Here is a 21,687-nt window from a genome sequence, read left to right as displayed (position 1 = left end):
TTCTTCGGGGGTTTGGTTGAACAATATCTTGATTTGGTAAAAATTCCTTTGTTTTGAAAATAATAATGTCAATAGCTATAAACATTCGTAGCTTTAAGTGAATTTTTGCTGGACTTTGGCAAACAGAAGTGATATAAGCGCACTCTAATCAAGCTGTACAACATACACGAATTACTAAATTACCAGCTCAACAAGTATTTAGGAAATAGTAAAATACCTAACATTAAAGAAAATACTCAAGTTATACAATAACTGTGGACAAAATGAGCGTCTGAAATGAGGACGAAAATAAATCTAGATACTTTTGATTTCCAACATAAAATCTAGCATTAGGTACGGAACCCTATGGACCGTTTAATATTCAAGAAATGCATAAACCATGCTGATTCGTGCCTATGGTACACAATTAGAATGACAGATTCGTGGAATACTCGAACTTTTTGAATGCATGCTAAAAGAGGGAAAGAAACAGACACTCCGCTCCCATAAATGACAAAGTAAAAAGTTTTTTTTAATTCTAAGCTTTTCATTTAGATTTCAGTCTATATCAAGTTTTGCGCCTAAAATTCTAGGCCGAAGTTTTAAGCCATAACAGACAGTACAATGCCTCCTCTTGTTGTATTGATGTTCGACGTAAATATAAATGTTTGGGATGTTATTAGTGTGGTCTTGTGTCAGTACAAGTTGTAAAAATAGTTCAGAGACGTGTATAACATTGTTACATATTTGCTTCTTCTTATTGGAGTTCCTTTTTTCTGCTGTATTCTGTTGAATATGCGTTTAATGACCACATTGCATGTAGTCTAGCTTCAAGACTGCTTAACTCTTCACGGTGGTTCACGATGGTGGCAGTTGTAAGCCGATGAATTATATGATAAGCTAGGCTCTTTCAGTCACGTATTCTTCACGGTGTCTTGAAGTATAGCTTCACGACTGCTTAACTCTTCACGGTGGTTCATGGCAGTTGTAAGCTGATGAATTATATGATAAGCTAGGCTGTTTCAGTCACGTGTTCTTCACGGTGTCCTGAAGTATAGCTTCAAGACTGCTTAACTCTTCACGGTGGTGGCAGTTGTAAGCTGATGAATTATATGATAAGCTAGGCTCTTTCAGTCACGTGTTCTGAATTTTAGAATCGATCGGTTAATAATAATTAATAATAATTTATTTGTTACACGCTTGTTTTGACAATTTAAGCGGAGTAAAAACGTAAAGGAAAGAAAAACTAAATAACACAAACAATACAATCAATACAGTCTAATCAAAGGGTGGGAAGGACCCAAACGGTGATAGGCCTCAGCGCCTAATCTAGCATAGAGTTTTTTATAAACAAAAATAATATCAGTGGCACAAAACTTTCTAATAATCTTCTGATTTGTATAAGAACGCGGCAGATACAATAAATATTTGCAATAACGAAAATACAGAACTCTATACCTTGCAAATCTTGATTATTCAAAAACGGGTGCAAACCGGAAAGAAATAATATAGAAATATCGCAATATGTCGAAAATGAACCGCATATATCACTGTATCGAAAATGTTACTATAATGATTGATCCATGATACATTAGGGATTCGGTCGGCCCTACGCGATTTCGGTTACGCGACATTCGGTCCAACTTCGCGACATTTATCACTTTTCTCCACTGGCTAGGAGTCTTAGGAAATTCGGCACCATTATACCTAATTTTTCGAAGATAGCGTTTAAAATTATCCATGATACATTAGGGATTCGGTCGGCCCTACGCGATCTATCCAACTTCGCGACATTTATCACTTTTCTCCACTGGCTAGGAGTCTTAGGAAATTCGGCACCATTATACCTAATTTTTCGAAGATAGCGTTTAAAATTAAGCTTTGTTCTTTGTTTAATATCGAAAACATTACCCCTTAAAGGGTGGCCGCAAGCTATCCACATTTTAGCCACAATTTAGTCCGATTTTTTATAGTTTTGAGCTCTGGGTCATTCTTCCAAATTGAACTTCTTGTTTGGGATCGAAAGCGACATAGGGGAACAGGGGAACAGCTACCTCTTCAGACCTCTTTAAGCACGATACAATGTGGCTATAATAAATATTAAGCTGAATTCTGGCTTGTGGGGACCCAACGCTTGTACACATCAGATTAGAAGGGACTTTAATCGTTGATAGAAGGCTAACAAGCGTAGAAAAATAAAGAGGCCAGTCAGCTTTGTTCCATTCTCTTTTAGAAACCCATTTTCTAGAATTAGGACGAAGGTTCTTTTCAGCAGTAGCATTAAGGGTAACAGTGAGGGATAGGGGAGATGGTCATAATCACGCTCATCCTGATCAACATGGACTTCGCCACAGATGAGACCAGAAGAAACGATACAATAGAATAGAATAGAATAGAATATATTTATTCACTACAATAGCCGGAGCTAGCATTAGTATGTCATGATAAAAATAATTTATACCTTCAAAAACACTCACAGGAAAATTTAAACAAACAATATATTAATCAAACATTAAATATTAGTCGCGTCAATATTATTAAAATGACGGGTAAAATATGGAACAAATGATTTGCGATATCTCTCAGTACTATATGCTGAGCAAGTCAGTAACTGTGGACAATTGTTTTTTATTTGTCGAAGTCTAGTAACTGGTCCTCCAGTTGGGGGGCTCGCAAAGTTGGGTAGTAGACGACAATGAGCTGGGGAATTTAAACAATTTAGTCCAAATCTATATGTCAAGCCATGTCTACGACTATCAAGTGAGTCCAAATTGAGTTGTTTCAGTGCATCTTCGTAAGTTGAGTAGTTTTGTCCAAGTATAATTTTTACAGCTCTTTTTTGTATCGTCTCAAGTCTATCTGTTTGATCTTTTGTCAATCCCGGATGCCAAGCAGGACATGCATACTCAAGAGAAGGTCTAACATAGCTGCAGTATACAGACTTTGAAACCTCAGTTGGTGTACCAAATCTTTTTAGGTTGGAAAATGAATGTAAAAGCGAGGCGCCTGTTTTAGTCAGATAGTCAACGTGCGAATTCCATCTTAAATCATCGTCCAAAAGAATCCCAAGTATTTTAACAGTTTTCTTTGTTGGCAGTATGGATTTATGAGAAGAGTGGTTGTTACCCTTTAGGAAGGAAAATGTCATGTAAGAGCTCTTAGTTTCACTGACCGCCAGTTTTACCTTTCCTAATTCGGCTTTTAGATCATGATAGATTTTGATCAAGTCAGACTGTTCAGTAGTCGGAGGGCTTAGTCGCAGTGATAAAACAGTTAAATCATCAGCAAATTTAAAACGCTCACGTATTGTTGTTAAAATACGGTTAAAAACAATAAGAAAAGAAAGCGGGCCTAATTTAGTCCCTTGTGGCGAACCACAAAAATATTTACAAATTCAGATGGCTCATGATCACGAAGTTGGACACACTGAGATCTTTCAAAAAGAAAACTAGCTAGCATTCGTACAACAAATGGACGGGCACCCATAGCCTTTGCTTCTTCCACAACTACATTATGATCAAGACTATCAAAAGCCTTAACTATGTCTGCAAATAATGCTTCAACATAGGCCCCATTATTCTCTAAGTGCTTAAGGATAGTATCCAATAATGCTTCCAAATAATGAACAGTACTATGCCCGGATCTAAATCCAAATTGTTGGGGATCAATATTATCATTTATGTCCTCAAATAAACAATCAAAAATAAAACTTTCAAATACTTTTGAGAGAGCTGGAGTTTTCGAAATCGGCCTCATCTCGGTTATATCTTTAGGTGCCTTGCATTTGGGGATTGGCGTTACATATGCCTGTTTAAAAATACATGGGAAAACACCATCAATAAAACACTGGTTAAAAATTGCCGTTAAAGGAGTAGATAAAAGATCAGCACACTCAATAATCAATTTAATTGGTATCTCACTAGGATAACTAGATTTACGAGAATCAAGTGCCTTTAACTTTTTAGCAACTGAACAAATCTCTAGTATAGGGATATTTGAAACTGAATCATTCGGTGGTAGTTTTCTTAGTTGCGGATGAATTTTACAAACAGATGCAAAAAATTTATTAATTTCACTAGGTAACAGGGGTTTACCATTGACATCTCTCACTTCAACTCTGGTTACTTTTTTCCCGATAATGTTCTGAACTAAGTCATGGAACTTCCTTGGGTTGGATTTATATATTTTGCTTATTATTTTCGACCCATACTGCTTACGAGAACATCTTATTTTATATACAATTAAATTTCTTACTCTTTTGAAATCTTTTACGGATCCAGTTAAATGCAATTCGTTCCTCACTTTTATCAGATTCCGAATCTCTTGAGTAATCCATGGTTTATCATTAGATTTCACATATATTTTTTTTTTGTGGGAAAATTTCACAGTCTTTTTCGAATAGTTCCTTACAGAATAAACTTGCCATTTTGTCACCGTCAGACAATGAGAGAATATCACGCCAGTCACGATCTGTGAGCCATTTCTTGTAGAGATTTACTAGTTCAGGTGTGAAAGGCCTGTACACCACACTATTTATTTGTCGATTTGGGATAAAATGATTGGGTGTCCAAGCAACACACAAGTGATCACTCAAACCTAATGGGGGTAATGTAACTGGAGTATTATAATATTCAGGTCAGTTGCTAAAAATGAGATCCAACATACGGTTACCTCTTGTGGGCACATTCACAACCTGCTTAAGTGATAGTGAATTACTTAGCCATTTGGCATCTAAGTCATTAAAGTCACCACACATTATGATACCAGCATTAGGATACAAAGATCGTACATTGTCAGTGCAATTCTGTAAGTAATTCACAAGGTCTTTACGATAGGGGCCACGGGGCGGATAGTAAACAACACATATCAACAGTGATGCCACTTCCTTGGGAAGCTTCTTAGGCCTGCACCACAACCATAATACTTCAAAACCATGCTTATTTGGTATATTACTGAAAGTGAGAACTCGATTTCTTATAGACGATCGACAAATAATACCAACACCACCACCATGTGTTACTGAAATATCATTGGGTGTCATTCTAGGTTTGAAATAGGTATCATATCCTTCAAATGCTACAACATCTTCAGTCGCGGACCGTGATTCACAGATACAAGCAATATCAACCAGTTCATTCTTCAAGCAAAGTTCAACCTCTTCTAATTTGTTCATAAGTGACCGGACATTTGATAATAGTATTTTCGGAAATATATAGGGATGAAAGGGGGGCTTTACACTGCGGTCTCGAATCTCCTTGCCAACACATTGAATCGGTTCCAAGTTGGGATACTCGGAAGACATGGTTTGAGGGGTGGGTGAATCTTTGATTTCTTTGAAATTCCAAATTGGTTGGTTGTTAGTACTGGATATATTGTCGGAAGGCTGGCAGATGTTGGTTCTTGCCAGTTTCTCCAAGTTTTCACGAGGAGTGGTTGGTATGAGGGGGGAGGGATCTGCATTGGCTGATTTAAGACAGGTGGTTTGAGTTTCAAGCTCATAAGTGGGACTGTAAACTGTTGTCTTTGGCAACCATGTTTTAACAGAGGTGGAATTTTTCGCTCCCCGTTTTTTGAACTTCGCAATTCAGTATTGGAACGTAGCTTTTTCCTTCTGGGGGAAGTGAGATGCACATTAGGACAACAGTTCATGAAACAAAGGCCATGAGCAAATTTTTTACACAGAGATCTGTGAGGCAGAATACAACACTCATCATGGCAGATGCCTTTGAAATAATCCAAGCAAATATGGAGTAACGTGCAATTCTCCTCCTTTCTACAGCCTCGCCTTATGTGAAATCTGCAGACACGTCGTTCCGGAATATGATCTGTTGTAACACCCTCTTCATCTGTATGCGGAGACTGAGAATACTCTAGGTCGGTTTGTGTTGTTTGACTAGTAAGAAAGCTACTGCATTGAACAGATACATTATTACTGAGAACTTTAGAGCTGGTTATATTACTCTGGTTTAAGCACTTCTCACAGGTAAAAAGAAAGAAACGTCCCGAGGGTTTCTGCAGAGCAAGAACTATGTCTGCATCAATTGCAGCGCAGGCCGCATGCATGCATGTAAGCAAAGGTGGCAATCAAACGAAGGGCTGTCTTTTGTCGGTTCGTCACATAAGAGGCAGCTCAGATCAGGACCTGAGTAGTCATTTCTTTCCTCGGTGATATTTTCTATAGTATCGATTCTTTCCTCAGTGATATTTTTATAGTATCCATAATTCTCAGTGCACCGCCAGGAATGCCTGGAGATTTAGATGACAAGTTTTCTACTGGGAAGATAGTGTTCTTTTTAAGTTGATCCTGGATTTTATCGTTGTTACTTTGCTGTTTCGGACTATTATTTTTCGATCTCAGTTTTTTCAGAGTAAAGGTTTTAGGGGAATCTTTTTGTGTACAAATTACGCAGACAAAGGTCTTCTTCAAGTCATTAGAGTATTTAGTTTTTCCACAACTAAAATGAGACCATTTATTACATTTGATACACTGCACGCCGCCTGTTTTGCTTGTAATTCTTTTTAAACAGATACCACACTGCTCCGGATCCATAATAAATATCACTACTGAGTACACCAAGTTCAAATTGCAAAAATGTCAATAGTAAATAGATCAAAACAATCGGATACTAAATGACTCTAGGGGAATCACTCAGGTTAATTCTTAATCAAAGTTCCCAAGGGAATTTTCACTCAGAACATCCAAGTTCAAGGTTGATTAAGAGAAGTCCATAGGGAATCACGATTGAGTCTTACTGTATAATGAGATTATATCCAGATTGTATCCAATAAAGGTGTTTACTGTATGAACTCTCAAACAAGACTATATATAGGAATGGGAGGCATCTATCTTCAAAATTTTGTAACTATTCGGTAGGGAATCTAAAAGAAGCTCAGTCCGCACTGATGAAGAGTTAATATTACAGTTCTTATCACCGATTAATAACCAATCCAGTCCTTACTCTCAATGCTATTCTGAAGACTTTTTATTAATGCGCAAGATTTTGTAAATTTAGTTAAACTTTGGAGGGATTTCTGGTCGTAGGGGAGATAAACATTAATGAGGACAAGGTTGGCAAGACGAATAGCAATATAATAATCACTCTTGTGATAACATAAAGGGGGGGGGGGGGTGAAAACAGTGTCTTTTTTATTAAACATGCTAGGCCACCTGATGGTGTGACAATGGGTTGACAAGTGGCATAAGTTGAGGGTCTTTAAATTCCGGTCTACGAAAGGATCGTAGTCGGTTTGTTCAACTGGTTCATGGTCTTTATGTTCGTGATGTGTTTTGCCTAAGCTATGATGACTGATTCTATTTTACTCTATCTATCTTTTTTATGGTTCAACCGGTTCGCGGTCTGTTAGTTAGTGACGTGTTTTGCTTAAGTTATGCTGCTTTTTTTTCTCTTTCTCAAATAAGAAGTAAGTACAGCTAGGAATGCATGTTGCGTTATCAGAACTACTATTCATGAATGTGTTTTGCTCATTTAGGTGCCATGGAAAACTGGGGAATGGTGACGTTTCGTGAAGATTGTATGTTAGTTGATCCTGAGAATAGCTCCACATCACGGAAGCAATGGATTGCCATTATTGTCGCCCATGAACTTGCTCATCAATGGTTTGGAAACCTAGTAACTATGGTATTTACTGTAATCCCTATTACGAACTAATTTTAGTGATGACATAGTAACGATTGTAATTAATGTCTATTCCATTTCGGTTTTCACCCTACCCCAATGGTGAACGTCTGTGCTAATGTTAGGAGAAAGCCATACAACTTTAAATATTTGCCTAACGCAAGCTTTCTTTTTTGTGGGCTAGTTTATCTTCTTTTTTGATTCCATAGTGAGTTTCGTGAAAAATTAGGCACAAGTTTGATGTCAAAACTAAATTGTTTAATCAAATCGAACGGTTTATATGCGGTCAATGCTCTAGCAAAATTTTTAACGAAACAAATTTAAACTGATTATCCGGTAATATAAATATATGAAGATTCAGAACATACGTAGGTATGTTTACGCATGTACCTACGTAGATTCAAATATTAAAGCAATTTTATACCACTAGAATTCTTTTTAAAGTATTATCGAGATGTTTTTCGATTTATTCAAGAAACTATTTTAAAGAGTTTTTCGACCTTACACGTTCTGCTCTGTCGGGGTAATTTACTGTTTCAAGCGTTATTGGTATTTATGAATGAATGTACTCATTCTTTCGTCACCCAGATAACTATGTCTTCATCCAGAATAACTATTATCTTGTATAATGATTCTTTAATACTCAAAATTAAATATCTCCAGGTTTAATCTGAATAGTAAGACATCTCAGGCACAGACGAAGGGGAGTCGGGAATTTTTTGCACTATTTTCCTTTATAGAATCTCGTACGTGTTAATTTATTTCATCTATTTTTTTTTGCCATTTATGAAGGCCTTCGGATGTAAAACTGAAATAACCAGACATCTTTTAGTATCCATATAAAATTCAGTTTTTTTTTCAAAGCTTCACTGTCCTTCAGAAAATTTTTTACCCATTTTTATGTTTTAATGTCTTTTTAAGCATGAATAAAAAGGCAGTCTGGTCTTCTCGGCTGTATAATTTATGATTCCGATAAATTATTGGTGAAAAAATAAGATTTTTCTAACTCTTATAATTCTTGGAGGCCTTAACCTCTGTTTGACTAGAAAAAGTTCAATTAATGACTGTTGCTGACCCATTATTGTAATAAATTAAAACAGGAATAAGAAAGATCAAATGAGGGGTGAATAATCATTTTATGTTGCATTTAAATAATTATGAGACGAAAAAAAAGGTGTGGGTGATTTTCAGCCAGTTAATAAAACCAAATAAAATAAATGTTTCGGCAAAAACTTGTGCCAAGCCGTTTTAGTACAAAAGGGAAAAATTAGCCCATTGAAGCTATTTAAATAGTAAGAACAAAACTACTCTTTTTTTTCGACAAAATCCATACAGAAACTCGCCAAATAGGGGGAGATAAAACTGTTTCTTGGTAAAACCGCAATTGGAAGACAAGGTTTGTGGCTTAACCTAAAACATATCAAAACTTTGTTCTAGAGCTGAACAAGAGTCATGATAGTGTCAATTGTTAAAATTTTAATCAGAAAAAAACTACAATTTTCCTCCAATACTGTTTAAAGTTTGTTAGCTCAAACTTTGAAATTGCATCGAAGCTCGTTAGGATAGTATTATCAGTTATCCTTTGATTTTTTAACTTTTTAACAAAACATTTTATATTTTTTTTTTCTGCGTATGATTTCTGTGTCCTTAATAGGGCTTGAAGAATGGTGGTAAAATGATTTTTAGTTTTTCATCTGGAGAATTAGAGCATGCTACGATAGGGTGCAACAAAATATCTTATTTAAGGATTTTTGGGGAGACCGTAAAATTTAGCAGTAAAACAGCCTTCGGAGTAAAAATTTTCTTTACGTCTCAGGGGCTACTGCTCTATCATTTTCCAATGTTTCCAGGTCCTTTTTAATTGTTCTATGTTTTTATCTGTAGGATATGTTTTGATTACTTTTATAAACAGTTTTGTCCATCAAGAGGGCATAGTCTTTTTATTTATCATAATCTATTGTTTCCGAAACGACAATGGTGTTTTCTTGTCTATTTTTGTGATTGTTGTATTTTTGTCGTTTTTCAAACGGTTAAGGATTTTCGTTTCATGTTTCGGACCTAACATTTTTTGAGCTGAGCTAAGCAAAAATAATAATGTTTGTACATTCAGCTATTCATAATTTTATCCAATCAAACATTACATCGAGTGTTGACGATGAAGTTATTATTTGTCATGGAGTGGATTTTTTTCCTGAAAATATTTTCAAAGATGCTAGAGTTGGTTTATGGACAGAAATATTCCCTAGTAGCCAAACAGCACCAAGGAGACAAGGTGATCATGCCTCCGCTCGGCATGTGAAAGATATAATTGTTTCGATTCGAAAGTGTTGAGATGAGGAGTCAATAGTGCCAACGTACGTAATTGTTTCACCCACTGAAGTGCCTGTAATTCTAGTTGTTGCTTATCCAAACTTGCTTCCAAAATTTCCAAAATTTGGGATCTGGATTGTACCCTTAGCTTCATCAAAGAAAAGGTAACAGGTCATTATTTAAATTTTCCGTCACTTCCCATTCCTTATGCTAGTCCCCATATTGAAAGCACCAACACCGTTGTTATTTTAAAAATGCCTACTAATCTTGACGACCCCTCGAAACGAGCTCAAGCTATTAAAAAAAAATTCCTTGTCTTGAAGCTATTCAAAGCATAAAGCCTTCTGTCGATAAGCTGTTTGTTCAGATTAGTCGATCTACAGCGAAGGTTTTCAACAACGCGGTTCCAACTTTGTTGAATAGCTGTAACTTCATGACGTGCGAAAAGAAATTTTATGTCATTGTTAAGTGGGTGCCCGCTAATTATGATGCGATGATCCTTAAGAAATGTGAAGATGAACGTGTTGGAAAATCCCTGGCGGTGAAAAGTACCTTTACTGATGCTGTAGCACTGAGTAATAGCCTACGACTCGGGCTCAAGGTGTGTTATGAATCTTTCATGGTCTCTGAATTCCTGCGGCCGCCCCGTTGCTGTCACAATTGTCAATATCCCAACCAAATGAAAACCAAATATGATAAGCTAATAACATGCAACCGCTGGGCCGGCCCTCATGTATCATTCCGTGATTTCCCCCGTGTTTTAGATCCAAAATGCACTAATTTTGAGGGTAGTCACGTATCGTATAGCCTAAAATGTCGTGTTCTACTTGTTGTCCTGAGCAAACGTGTGATTTGGAAATAGTTGTCGAATTGTCTGTTTCAATCTGTTTGTTTAATATCAGTGGTACGAAAGATATATATGGCTCAATAAACCAAAATGAATTTTTTGACATTTTGTTCTGGCAAGAACATTTACCTCCTGCCATCTTCGTTAACTCTCTACGAAGAAGCAGCCAGCATGTTGTGTTTACCGCCAATAACCGCAAAACAAAAGGCCGACCCTCCATGGGCATTGCATTTGTTATCGAACGATTAGATACACCTTTGTCACTTGTCTTATTTCATTCCTTTGATAATATTATGGCAATACGACTTGGTCACCCTCTATTTGTAAATGTATATCTTCCCTGTGATCAGAAACGTTTAGCTTCACTTTCTAAGTTTTCTAATGCTGGCTCATCCCTTAAAACTCTGTTATGCAATGATGAAAAGCATGGATATTGGTGGCTAGTGATAGGTGACTTCAATTGTGATGTTCATAGCTCCTCTACTCGCGCCAAAATAGTTTTAGATTTATTGCCAATTGGGTACCATATAGCACCCAAAGCTCTTAATTGTGTTGCGAGAACAACACTTTGGTTTCGTCGTTTTTTTTTTTGTTCCTAGCACCCTGATTTCAGCTTATTCCTAGAAAGTGGTAAGGGTCTAGCCTCTGCGGTTTTTACGGAAAGTGTGGACTTTAGGCCGGATTGATGAATATGACTTTGTATTTTGGAAAGCTTCGTAGAACTCTTGTATGGGACCAAAAAGGATGGTTTTTGCTTGTCCTTGAGCCAGAGCCTATAGTGTATGAAGTGAAGTGGAGTTTTATAGCCTATGTCAGAGAGAACTATCTGAAGTTGTGCAGTCAAGCTTTCCTTTCATCAAACCATGTTTCTGCTTTTGAGTGGAAAGCCCCGTTCCAGGCAAGCAGGCAGGCACCAGTTTCAAATTGAAGATGGACTAAAATCTATAAGTGTTAAATATATGCGGCAGTTACCCGGCTCCACAGCCGATATATCTTCTTTGAGTGATAAATAGAAAACTTTACAGAAACAAAAAAGTGGCATTTTCCCACGGGTCCGAAAGTGCTGCCATCAACTGTTTCTACCAATTTCTGTTCGTGATTTCAGCTGAGTTTATCATTCGGTTTTACGCACTTGGGATTGCAGTAGAGAAATGGTATCAGATGTGCCTCTTAAACTTTAAAAGTTCTCTCATTGCTAATGAAATTAGAGTTTATCCTTTGCTTCTTTCTAAGTGATGACGGTAGAAACTTGGCCTATAGCAAAAAAGTCAACTTTTGAGCTAAGACAGTTAGATTTTTTTTTCGACGGTAGTCGATAGCTCTTGACGAGCTGATCAAAGTTTATGTCATCCATTTTTTGGTAGAAAAATTTCTTCATGAGATGTACCGGTTTGAAAGTTTAAAGTGGTTGACAACTTCAGTAGTAAAATACACACTGAAACCAAAAATAGGTCATTACCAGTTGTGAGACATATAGGGGAGTTTTAAGCAATAATCGGCTGTTAGCTCATAATCATCATTGGCAATGAGGGGCTCGTAAATTTTGCTAGTTGGTGTACCTATTATTTGTTTCAGGTGTATTTGATGGTAAGACCGATTTGGTTCCAGTGCAGGGGACTTGTTTGTTTTAAGACCCTTACAGATTAACAACTTCAGCGTTTAATCGAAGCGAGGAAACAAAACCAAAGTGTTGCTCTCGGAACACTTTGCTCGGCGAAGCCGAACAAACGTTGCCGCAACACTTCATCTTGCCCTTGCAACGTAGATCTAGTTACAGTTATATTCATAATAGTGGTACTGTGACCAATATTTGCCAGTTTATCTGCTCTGCTGATGTTCCCTGTTCTGTCGTTCATGTTGACGAAGACAAACGTGATTTGACCACCTTCCCTTCTCCCTTACTGTGACATTAAGCGCTGATCCATCTAATAACCCTTGTGTTTTTTTTTCTAATTATTGCTGTTCATCCTTGCTGTTTATCTTCGACTATCCCATTTTATTATTCTTCTTTTTGTTCTTAATCTTTCATTCTTGTTTTCGTTTTTTTCCCCATTCTTATTGTATTTTAGACTAGACTACTTTATTTTTTTCTTTTTCTGTATACAATGGATCAACTATAGTAAATCCTCTGTCTTTCTTTTTATCATTACAGCTTTTATGTTTTTCATCAAAACTTCTGGGCCTGATAGCTATGTGCCACCTCACTGGTTTGACATTTTTAATGATTTTTCGTTTGTCTTTTACGTCATGATTTTGCTCTTAGATCATCGCACAAATCATTTTTCTATTAATTATCTGTTCATTCTCCCTTTTTCTGCACATTCCTCTTTAATTATATTCAGATTTTTATTGCATCCACTTCTTGTAAATGACAGCTGTTGATGATGATCACTCTAGTTATAATGATTCTATCCCCATTCAATTTAAATTGCTTGGGAAGACTCCTCTAAATGTTTTAAATTTAAATGTTGACTCATCTGGGGCTCATCTGGGGCTCTATCTAATATCTCTTCTTTGACTAGTAACTCTACTACAGATTGTGTCTATAGATAAGACATGTCCAAAAATGTGAATTCTGGTATTAATTTATCAGTTTTTCATTTAACCGTTCAAGGACTCTGTTCCTCTCTTAATAATTTGAAGTCTCTCATAGTTAATTCTTCTCCTCAGACTATTGGACTATTGGAAACATATTGTCACAAGGGCAATGATTTGGTTTTAGATATCTCCGGATATAACTTGGGGTTTGTAAATAGATTGGAGAGAAAAAAAGGGTGGCTTAGCATTTTATATTGCTGATTACCTGGATTATATTTTGCGTAGTGATCTGTGTAAGTATTTGGATAGAATTTTTGAGTCTATTTTCAATGAAATTTTGATTGACAACAAGAAAGCTATCTTTGGGGAACTATACCCCCCACCAAGTGGGCTGATACCTTCTTTCCTAGGAATTTCAAACATGGTTATGTCTGAAATATGCAGAAGTAATTACGAATTATCCTTTTTAGTATTGACCTGTCAAAAACTTCATTTACAACTTCTTATGAATTTTCATCCTCTGCTATATCCTTTAATATGTTTCCTGGTATTCCTATTCCTACTAGAGTTACTGACACATCTGCGAGATTAACCAACAACATTTTTTCTACTCCAATGCCTAATTCGAGCTTTCTTATCATGTCTGAAATCTCGGACCACTTTCCATGCATTACAAATTATTCAATCTCTGGTGTACCTTCAGTTCCTTCCTCTCCCTGTAATTTACCAGTCTGTTACCAACAGCATCAACTTGAACAGTTTAAAATTTGAGTGTCTGATACCTCCTGGGAGTTCATCACCGATAGAAGTCGGTCTTTTCAGTCAATTCTATGACCCGGTCAAAGAGGCCTTTATTGATAGTTGCTGTGTAACCTCTGCTAAAAGCTCCAAGCGTTCAGTTCTTCGTGCCCCTTGGATTACTGCAGCTCTTCTTAAGAGTGCAAAAAGAAAGATTTATTTGTGGAAGGTATTCAAGTCCTCTAACTATCATCATCACCTTGAAAAGTATAAAAAATGTTTAAACATATTGAATTCCTTAATTTGTAAAGCCCAAGTATATTTATTTCTCCCAGATGCTCTCCAAATTCGGCAACTATATGAGAAAAACCTGGCAACTTATACACATAGTTCTTCATCCCAATTCCAAAAGAAATAACTTACCAAATAAATTCATTTCTAAGAGGGTAGTAATAACTAATAGTAAAGTCATAATGGATGAATTTGCTCTTATTTTGGATCCATAGGGAAATCAATTTCTGAAGATATTCTGTTCAGTGCTTCTTCTGCCAGTGACTTCAAAAAGTACCTCGGTCCTTCTTGTCAAATTGACTGCTTTGAATCCTGTTTCCGAGTTTGAAGTCTAGAGAAACGTCTCTGAGCTAATTGGATCTTCCTCTTGTGGACCTGACCAAAGTCCTGCAAAGACTTAAAAGTTTATATTACCCTCAATTCTATCTCCTCTCACCATTTATGTGAACCTATCGTTTTTGAATGGAACTTTTCTACAGCCCTAAAACCTGCCAGATTAGTTGTTCACCATAAGGGTGGTTCTACAGATGATCCTTCTAATTATCGACCAATTTGTCTTTTATCAGCCTTTAGTGAAATTTTTGAAAAAAAATGTGTGTACTCTAGACTTCTGTCGTTTCTTGATAAAAAAAATTTCCATTACAATCAGTTTGATTTTCTCCCTAAACACTCAACAGAACATGCTTGCATGGCCTTGCTGAAGTTCATTCACAAGGCACTTTATGAGGGTAGAATTCCAGCTGCAATTTTCCTTGATGTCAGAAAAGTGTTTTGCAACATTTCACATACTATCCTACTCTCAAAAATGGAGGACACAGGGATACGGGGAAACAAATATCATTGGTTTAAACTTATTTATCTGAAAAGTTTATCAGTATTGATCCTAATCCTCAAGATCAATTCCGTGTTGATTTGGTGTCCCTCAAGGGTCTATCCTAGGACCTGTTTTATTCCTTATATTCATCAATGATCTTCTTATTGCTGTATTTGAACAAACTGTACGAAGTTGCTGTATTGTTTGTAATCACAATTATGTTCCACCTAGTGAGACAGCTGAAGACCCAGTGCTAATTGGATTTGCAGATGATAGTACTCTTGGGTGTTCAAAAATTTAGGATTCTTCCCTTATGAAGAAAGTGTATTCTGTTTTAGAAAGAACCTTTCTTGGTTCGATGCTAATCGCTTTGCCCTAAATCTAGATGAATCTAGTCTACTTATTTTTACCAGATTAGGTACTTCTTGTCCTTTGGTTCAAACTATTTCTACCACTCATGGTGATATAACTCGTCCCCTTAATAGACATGTTCGATTCCTGGGTATTTTTAAATCTTTCTTTCCAACATCATGTGTCATTGTGAAACTTAAGCTCCCGAAACCTAGGAGTTCTTAAAACTTAAGACTCTCGAAAATTTAAGAAACCTAGGAGTTCTTCGGAAGCTTCGTAATTGTTTCCCTGGTTTAATAATAGGGATCCTCTTTCACTCTCATTCGACCTTATATGTACTACTCTCCAACAGTATGGCTATCGACGTTCTATTTCTTTACCTTCCCTGTTTTCAAAATATATAACAGAACAATTAAATTAGTGTCTGAGGTGACAGGCCAGCTCAGCATAAACCTATTGAATGGTCAATCCACATACATTTTTCCTTCCTCTTGTTTCATTTTGAAGTATTTTCATGGACTCCTCCCTGACTTCTTCAGACAATTATATTTTCAAAATTCTGAACTACAAAAGGAATCGTTGGTTTCTTTTTCTCTCAGAAATGACATGGATATTTTCATTTATAAAACCAAAACAATAAAATCAGATTTTATCCAGTTTTATATTGTGCCTCCATATGGAGTTCCCTGCCAGTTAAAATTTGGCTATGTCGTTCTTATGGACAATTTAAAATAGAGCTAACCGATCATATCTTATGCCTAGAGAGTTAGATCTCTCCTTCCTTCTCTTTTTCCCCTCTGTCTTTCCTTTCCAATTTATTTAATTCATTTATTTTGATTGGCATGTTACTTTTTGTTGTTTTTGTTTAATTATTATTATTATTTCTTTTCTTCTTTTCCTTCTGTTGGATTTTATTGCTATTATTCAATGTTATGTTTAGTCTTCTACTCTTACAGGCCAAAGAGCCTTTGTGTGGGTCTAAAGTTTTGTAATTTGTTTCTTTATTTCTTTTAAATAAATTGAATTGAGTTAAATTGGTTGAACTGAAAGCAGTAAAGAATCACAGTTACTCTGAAATCCCCTTGTTTTGATTTTTGTGTCTTAATTGCTTTTCTTCGTTGTTTTATCGTATGTTATGTACAGTGAGTGTTCCCTCAGAACCTATTTACTTGTTTTTGGAGGAAAATACTTCTTAATTGTGGCTCTTAATCTAACTTACGAAGGCAGAAACATTCTTCCTTGTAAAAAACGTTCTTTTATTGGTCTCAGTGGGAAGGGCCTTTTTTTTAGTTTTATTTTATCCCGTTGTATATTTATTTTTCTTCTTTTTTTACAGGAATGGTGGACACATTTATGGTTAAATGAAGGCTATGCAAGTTTCAGCGAATACCTATGCGTTGATAGCGTGTTTCCAGAGTATGAGATTTGGACCCAGTTTGTAACTGATACAACATTTGGGGCATTCAGTTTGGATTCCATGAAAAATTCCCATCCTATAGAAGTGCCCGTGAATTCTCCATCTGAAGTGGACGAAATATTTGATGAAATATCTTATAACAAAGGGGCTTCTGTTATACGCATGCTTCACAGCTATATTGGAGATGATGTAAGTTGGTTGAATAAATACTGGTCAAATCTCTGTTTGTACAGAAAACCCAATTTGAAGTCAATTATTGGATAAAACCTATAGACTTCTAAGGGCAAGGTTCCATGGAGTGTTGCAGCGACTTTGATCTATGGTTCTCAGTCGCGTAGCAGCATATACGACCATGCACTTAGGGGAAAACGTGCATGTTTCATTTCACATTTTTTCGCTAAATACGACAAATCCAAATAAGCTGCTAAGTGCAAGAAACATAAATGAAAGATCCAATTCCTAGCCTGTCGAAAAATGTCGGTTTCGATTACGCTCATTAAGGTCCCAAACGGTTTTCAAGGGTTATGGGCTGTCCATAGAATGGATCTTTTATGGATGTAAAAGTGTCCCTGCACCAAAAAAAGGAACAAGACTGAAAGACTGCATCTTGTTACAAATGTTCTGTAAGAGGCCGGGCTTAAACTCCTGGAAAGGCACAGCCAAAACTTTATCAACTAGAACCTACCACAAGTCTTCCTTGTGGATTAATATGTTAAGAAAGTAGCCCTTTCCTTACAGTAGGGTTGTATACAGACGTCTAAATCCTTAACTGGCTACTGGCAAGGCTTGGTTGGATTTCTTGACTATAGCCAAGAATTTAGGATCTCTTTTACTCTTCCCTCGCTCTTACAAAAGCTCAATCGATCCCTGATAACAAAAGAGGTGGAACTAGTCCATTAACTGTTTCTTCCGACAAAGTTTTGTCGAAATTTGACTGCTCCTTATTGCAGTATCCAGATAAGAGGTATTTAGAGATCCTGTCTGCCTCTCCATTCATTGGTTGGATTTCGATTTTATACCCATAAGGGACAAATAGGGAACTAACAATTACTGCCCACTTAGTTTGGTTAAAATCTAATGACGCCTTCTGGAAGATGTCGTTACGATAATAATTCTCCACAAGAGAGGTCAGATCGCAGTCCACAAAAGGCACCAATAGGGTACTTATTTTTTCTTTTCACTACTTTAGTTGATTACTCCTTCAAGTAGCTGTAGGAACGGCAAAGTTTTAGATCCCCTTAGGAAAGGACCCCTAAAAGCCTATGCTAGGACACTCTTTTTCTCAGTAAGTTTGGTTGATGTTTGACAACCTCATCTGTTCGATTTCGTGATTACGAGAAACTAAGGCCCCCTGCTCCCTTTACTCGTAGAGGTGACATTGATTACGAACCAACGAAAAATAAAACAAGATCCTTTGCTCTTACTTTCAGCACCATTTTGGATAAAAATCATGATGACAAATACCTTAGGGACCCCCATACTCCTACAGAGGTTAAGAGTAGCAATACTATTCTTTTTATTTTTTAATGAAAATACCGAAAATAGGTACTTTTGAAAACCTGGGATGAGGGTCAATTGAGGAGTTTCCCTAGATCAATCTCGAGGGGAGAAGGGAAGGAGAATTTCATGCCTTATTAGAACAACCTTAATATAGGAGAAGTCTCGAATAATATATTTGCTCCTATTTTTTTTCTTTTTAATATATTTTTTTATTGTTACTTGATCATAAACATAAAGAGGAAACAAATTTTTTGTGTTTTATTCCTCCGGATTAACTGTCGGATTACGAGCCAGAGAGCTTTTTTTTTTGATAAAGGAAACTACGATTTTTCCTTACTTTGTTTATAAAGTTAGCCTCCATGTCTTAATTTCTTGTATTTTATAGTACAACTTTGTCAATCAGTCCTGAACCTCTTGGCTTTCAAACAAGTCACTTAAATTAACTTCAATAAAGTTAAAAAAAAAAAAAAAAAAACAATTGATTTGGTTTAACGGACACATTTATCTTTTAGGTTACGACTCAGTGTCCATAGAATTTAGAAAAATTACACACCCAAGTTACTTTTGTCCTCTATTTATCCAAATACTCACTTCCTTCTTGTATATTTTTTAGTTTATCACAAAAATATAACTTTAAAAAATGTAAAAAAATGCCCCCAAAAATGTAAAAATGCCCTAATTACCATTCAGATTTGCATGCATGGCAGATACAGATTGCTTTTAGCACCTTATTCACATTTTCCTCTCTTTTAGGATTTTCGTAAGGGAATGAAATTGTATTTAGAGTGTCATGTTTATAAGAATACTTTCACGGAAGACTTATGGGAGGCCCTGGGAGAAGCGTGTGGCAAACCAGTTCGGGACGTTATGTCAACTTGGACTAGTCAAGTAGGCTTCCCCGTAATCACCATTCACGCAACAGAAGATGGAGATAGCCTTCGTTACCATTCAGATTTGCATGCATGGCAGATACAGATTGCTTTTAGCATCTTATTCACATTTTCCTCTCTTTTAGGATTTTCGTAAGGGAATGAAATTGTATTTAGAGCGTCATATTTATAAGAATACTTTCACGGAAGACTTATGGGAGGCCCTGGGAGAAGCGTGTGGCAAACCAGTTCGGGACGTTATGTCAACTTGGACTAGTCAAGTAGGCTTCCCCGTAATCACCATTCACGCAACAGAAGATGGAGATAGCCTTCGTTTGAAGTTGCATCAACAACGGTTCCTTCTTGACGGCACTATAGATGGTAAGGCTGTCAAGTTTTGTTCCTTGTCACTCGTCTATACAACTTTTTTTTTAATTATCATTAAATAATCGAATTTATGTCTGAGAAAAGGCTTTTATAGAGGGGTTTCAGCACATCAAGGATTTTTTTTTTATTTGAATTGCAATTTATCTTGGAATCGATTTTTCCTTGGAAGAGGGCTGGTATATCGGAAAATATACAATCAAAAATGTTTCACTATCACTAGCTCTCGCACAAGAATGTTTTCCATGAATTTCTGCAAGAGTATTGGCTTGTAATACACCCGGTTCAATGTCCTTTCAAATGTCAACCCCAAGGTAGCTTTAGCTAAGAATTATAGCATAAATATCTATTCTTAAAGTAAATAAGTTTTTAGTTCAATTTTTGTAATGTTTAAAGCCTAATTAAGGCTTTGCCCTGATCTACAAGGGGTTACTTTCAGTTACCTTTAAATTATTATGCTTTATGTTTAGAAATTTAGTTTAGGTAACTTCCCTGAACACAATCTATGATGTATGTTATTTAATGCTTAGTTAACAGTTTTTTGTACTCATCTCTGCATTATGAATGTCAAGGAGTGAATCTACTTAATTCTTTGAAATAAAGTAGATTTTGAAAATAATAATAAAATACTTTATTTTTTCGAATCCTATGTCAATTTTGTGCGTTTTTGTACTCATCTCTGCATTATGAATGTCAAAGAGTGAATATACATTATTTTTGAAAACAAAGTAGATTTTGAAAATAATAATAAAACATTTAATTTTTTCGAATCCAATGCCAATTTTGTATGTTGCATTATAAATCTCAAGGAATGAATCTACTTTATTTTTGAAAATAAAGTAGATTTTGAAAATACTAATAATTACTTTATTTTTTCGAATCCAATGTCAATTTTCTATGGATTTGTTCTCATTTCTGCATTATGAATGCCAAGGAATGAATCTATTTAATTTTGAAAATAATAATAAAATACTTTATTTTTTCGAATCCAATGTCAATTTTGTACGTTTTTGTACACATTTCTACATTATGAATGTCAAAGAGTGAATCTACTCTATTTACGAAAACGAAGAATTCCGGTTTAGCACCCGGTTTCCCTCCACATATGTCAAGGAGTGAATCTGCTTTATTTTTGAAAACGAAGAATTCTGGTTCAATATCCGGTTCCCCCTCCTCACATGTCAAGGAGGGAATCTGCTTTACTTTTGAAAATAAAGTAGATTTTGAATATATTAATAAAATAATTTTTTTTTCGAATCCTGTGTCAATTTTGTATGGTTTTGTACTCATCTCTGCATTATGAATGTCAAGGAATGAATCTTCTTTATTTTTGAAAATAAAGTAGATTCTGAAAATGAAGTAGATTCTGAAAATGATAATAAAATACTTAAATTTTTTCAAATCTTATGTCAATTATGTGTGTTTTTCTACTCATCTCTGCATTATGAATGTCTAAGAGTGAATCTACTTTATTTTTGAAAACGAAGAATTCCTCTTCAATATCTGGTTCCCCCTCCTCACATGTCAAGACGTCTTTCAGTCTTCATTTCGATCTTGGCTTGTCAAGACGTCTCTTTTTTAATGAATGACACCTGTGATTTTTAAGTGAAGACGCGAGATCAGCCTTGTTGAACTTTTCTCTAGCAAGTACCAGTGCTAATCCTGGCTTAGGCAACCAGGTTTCAGTTGAAGATATAGTTTCTAATTCAAGGTCTCTGTCTCGTTTTTGTCCCTTAGCCTAGAATGTCCCATCCTTGTAATGATTGCTATAGAAAATGTGGAACTGGGTCATTCCAGAATTCTAAGTGAAATGCATGGTTGCACCCAGCTTGTGCTGGCGTCACAAAAAGTAGTCGCCTAAAAAATCCTAAATGGTTATGCGTACAGTGCCGATCAGCAATGGTCGTAAATGACGAGATTATTACCAACGATAACCAACCTGAAGTGATCCAACCACCCAAGGTTAAAAAATCCCACCTTATTTCTATTGAAGAAAATTCAACTAATTCCAA

At 36.0% G+C, this 21,687-nt stretch overlaps 1 protein-coding gene across 1 annotated transcript in view; it reads left to right on the top strand.

Moving 5' to 3' along the window:
- The window catches only part of LOC136034797 (puromycin-sensitive aminopeptidase-like), an 83,811-nt gene that overhangs the window by 12,006 nt on the left and 50,118 nt on the right, over positions 1–21,687 (top strand). Inside the window, exons 5-7 of the mRNA XM_065716212.1 lie at positions 7,471–7,619; positions 16,842–17,111; positions 19,438–19,672. Of these exons, the coding sequence (XP_065572284.1) occupies positions 7,471–7,619; positions 16,842–17,111; positions 19,438–19,672 (654 nt within the window). The remainder of the gene's footprint in view (positions 1–7,470; positions 7,620–16,841; positions 17,112–19,437; positions 19,673–21,687) is intronic.

This window comes from Artemia franciscana, chromosome 13, assembly GCF_032884065.1.
Source record: "Artemia franciscana chromosome 13, ASM3288406v1, whole genome shotgun sequence".
NCBI classification, from domain to species: Eukaryota; Metazoa; Arthropoda; class Branchiopoda; order Anostraca; family Artemiidae; genus Artemia; species Artemia franciscana.
This window is presented reverse-complemented; position numbering and strand designations above follow the sequence as displayed.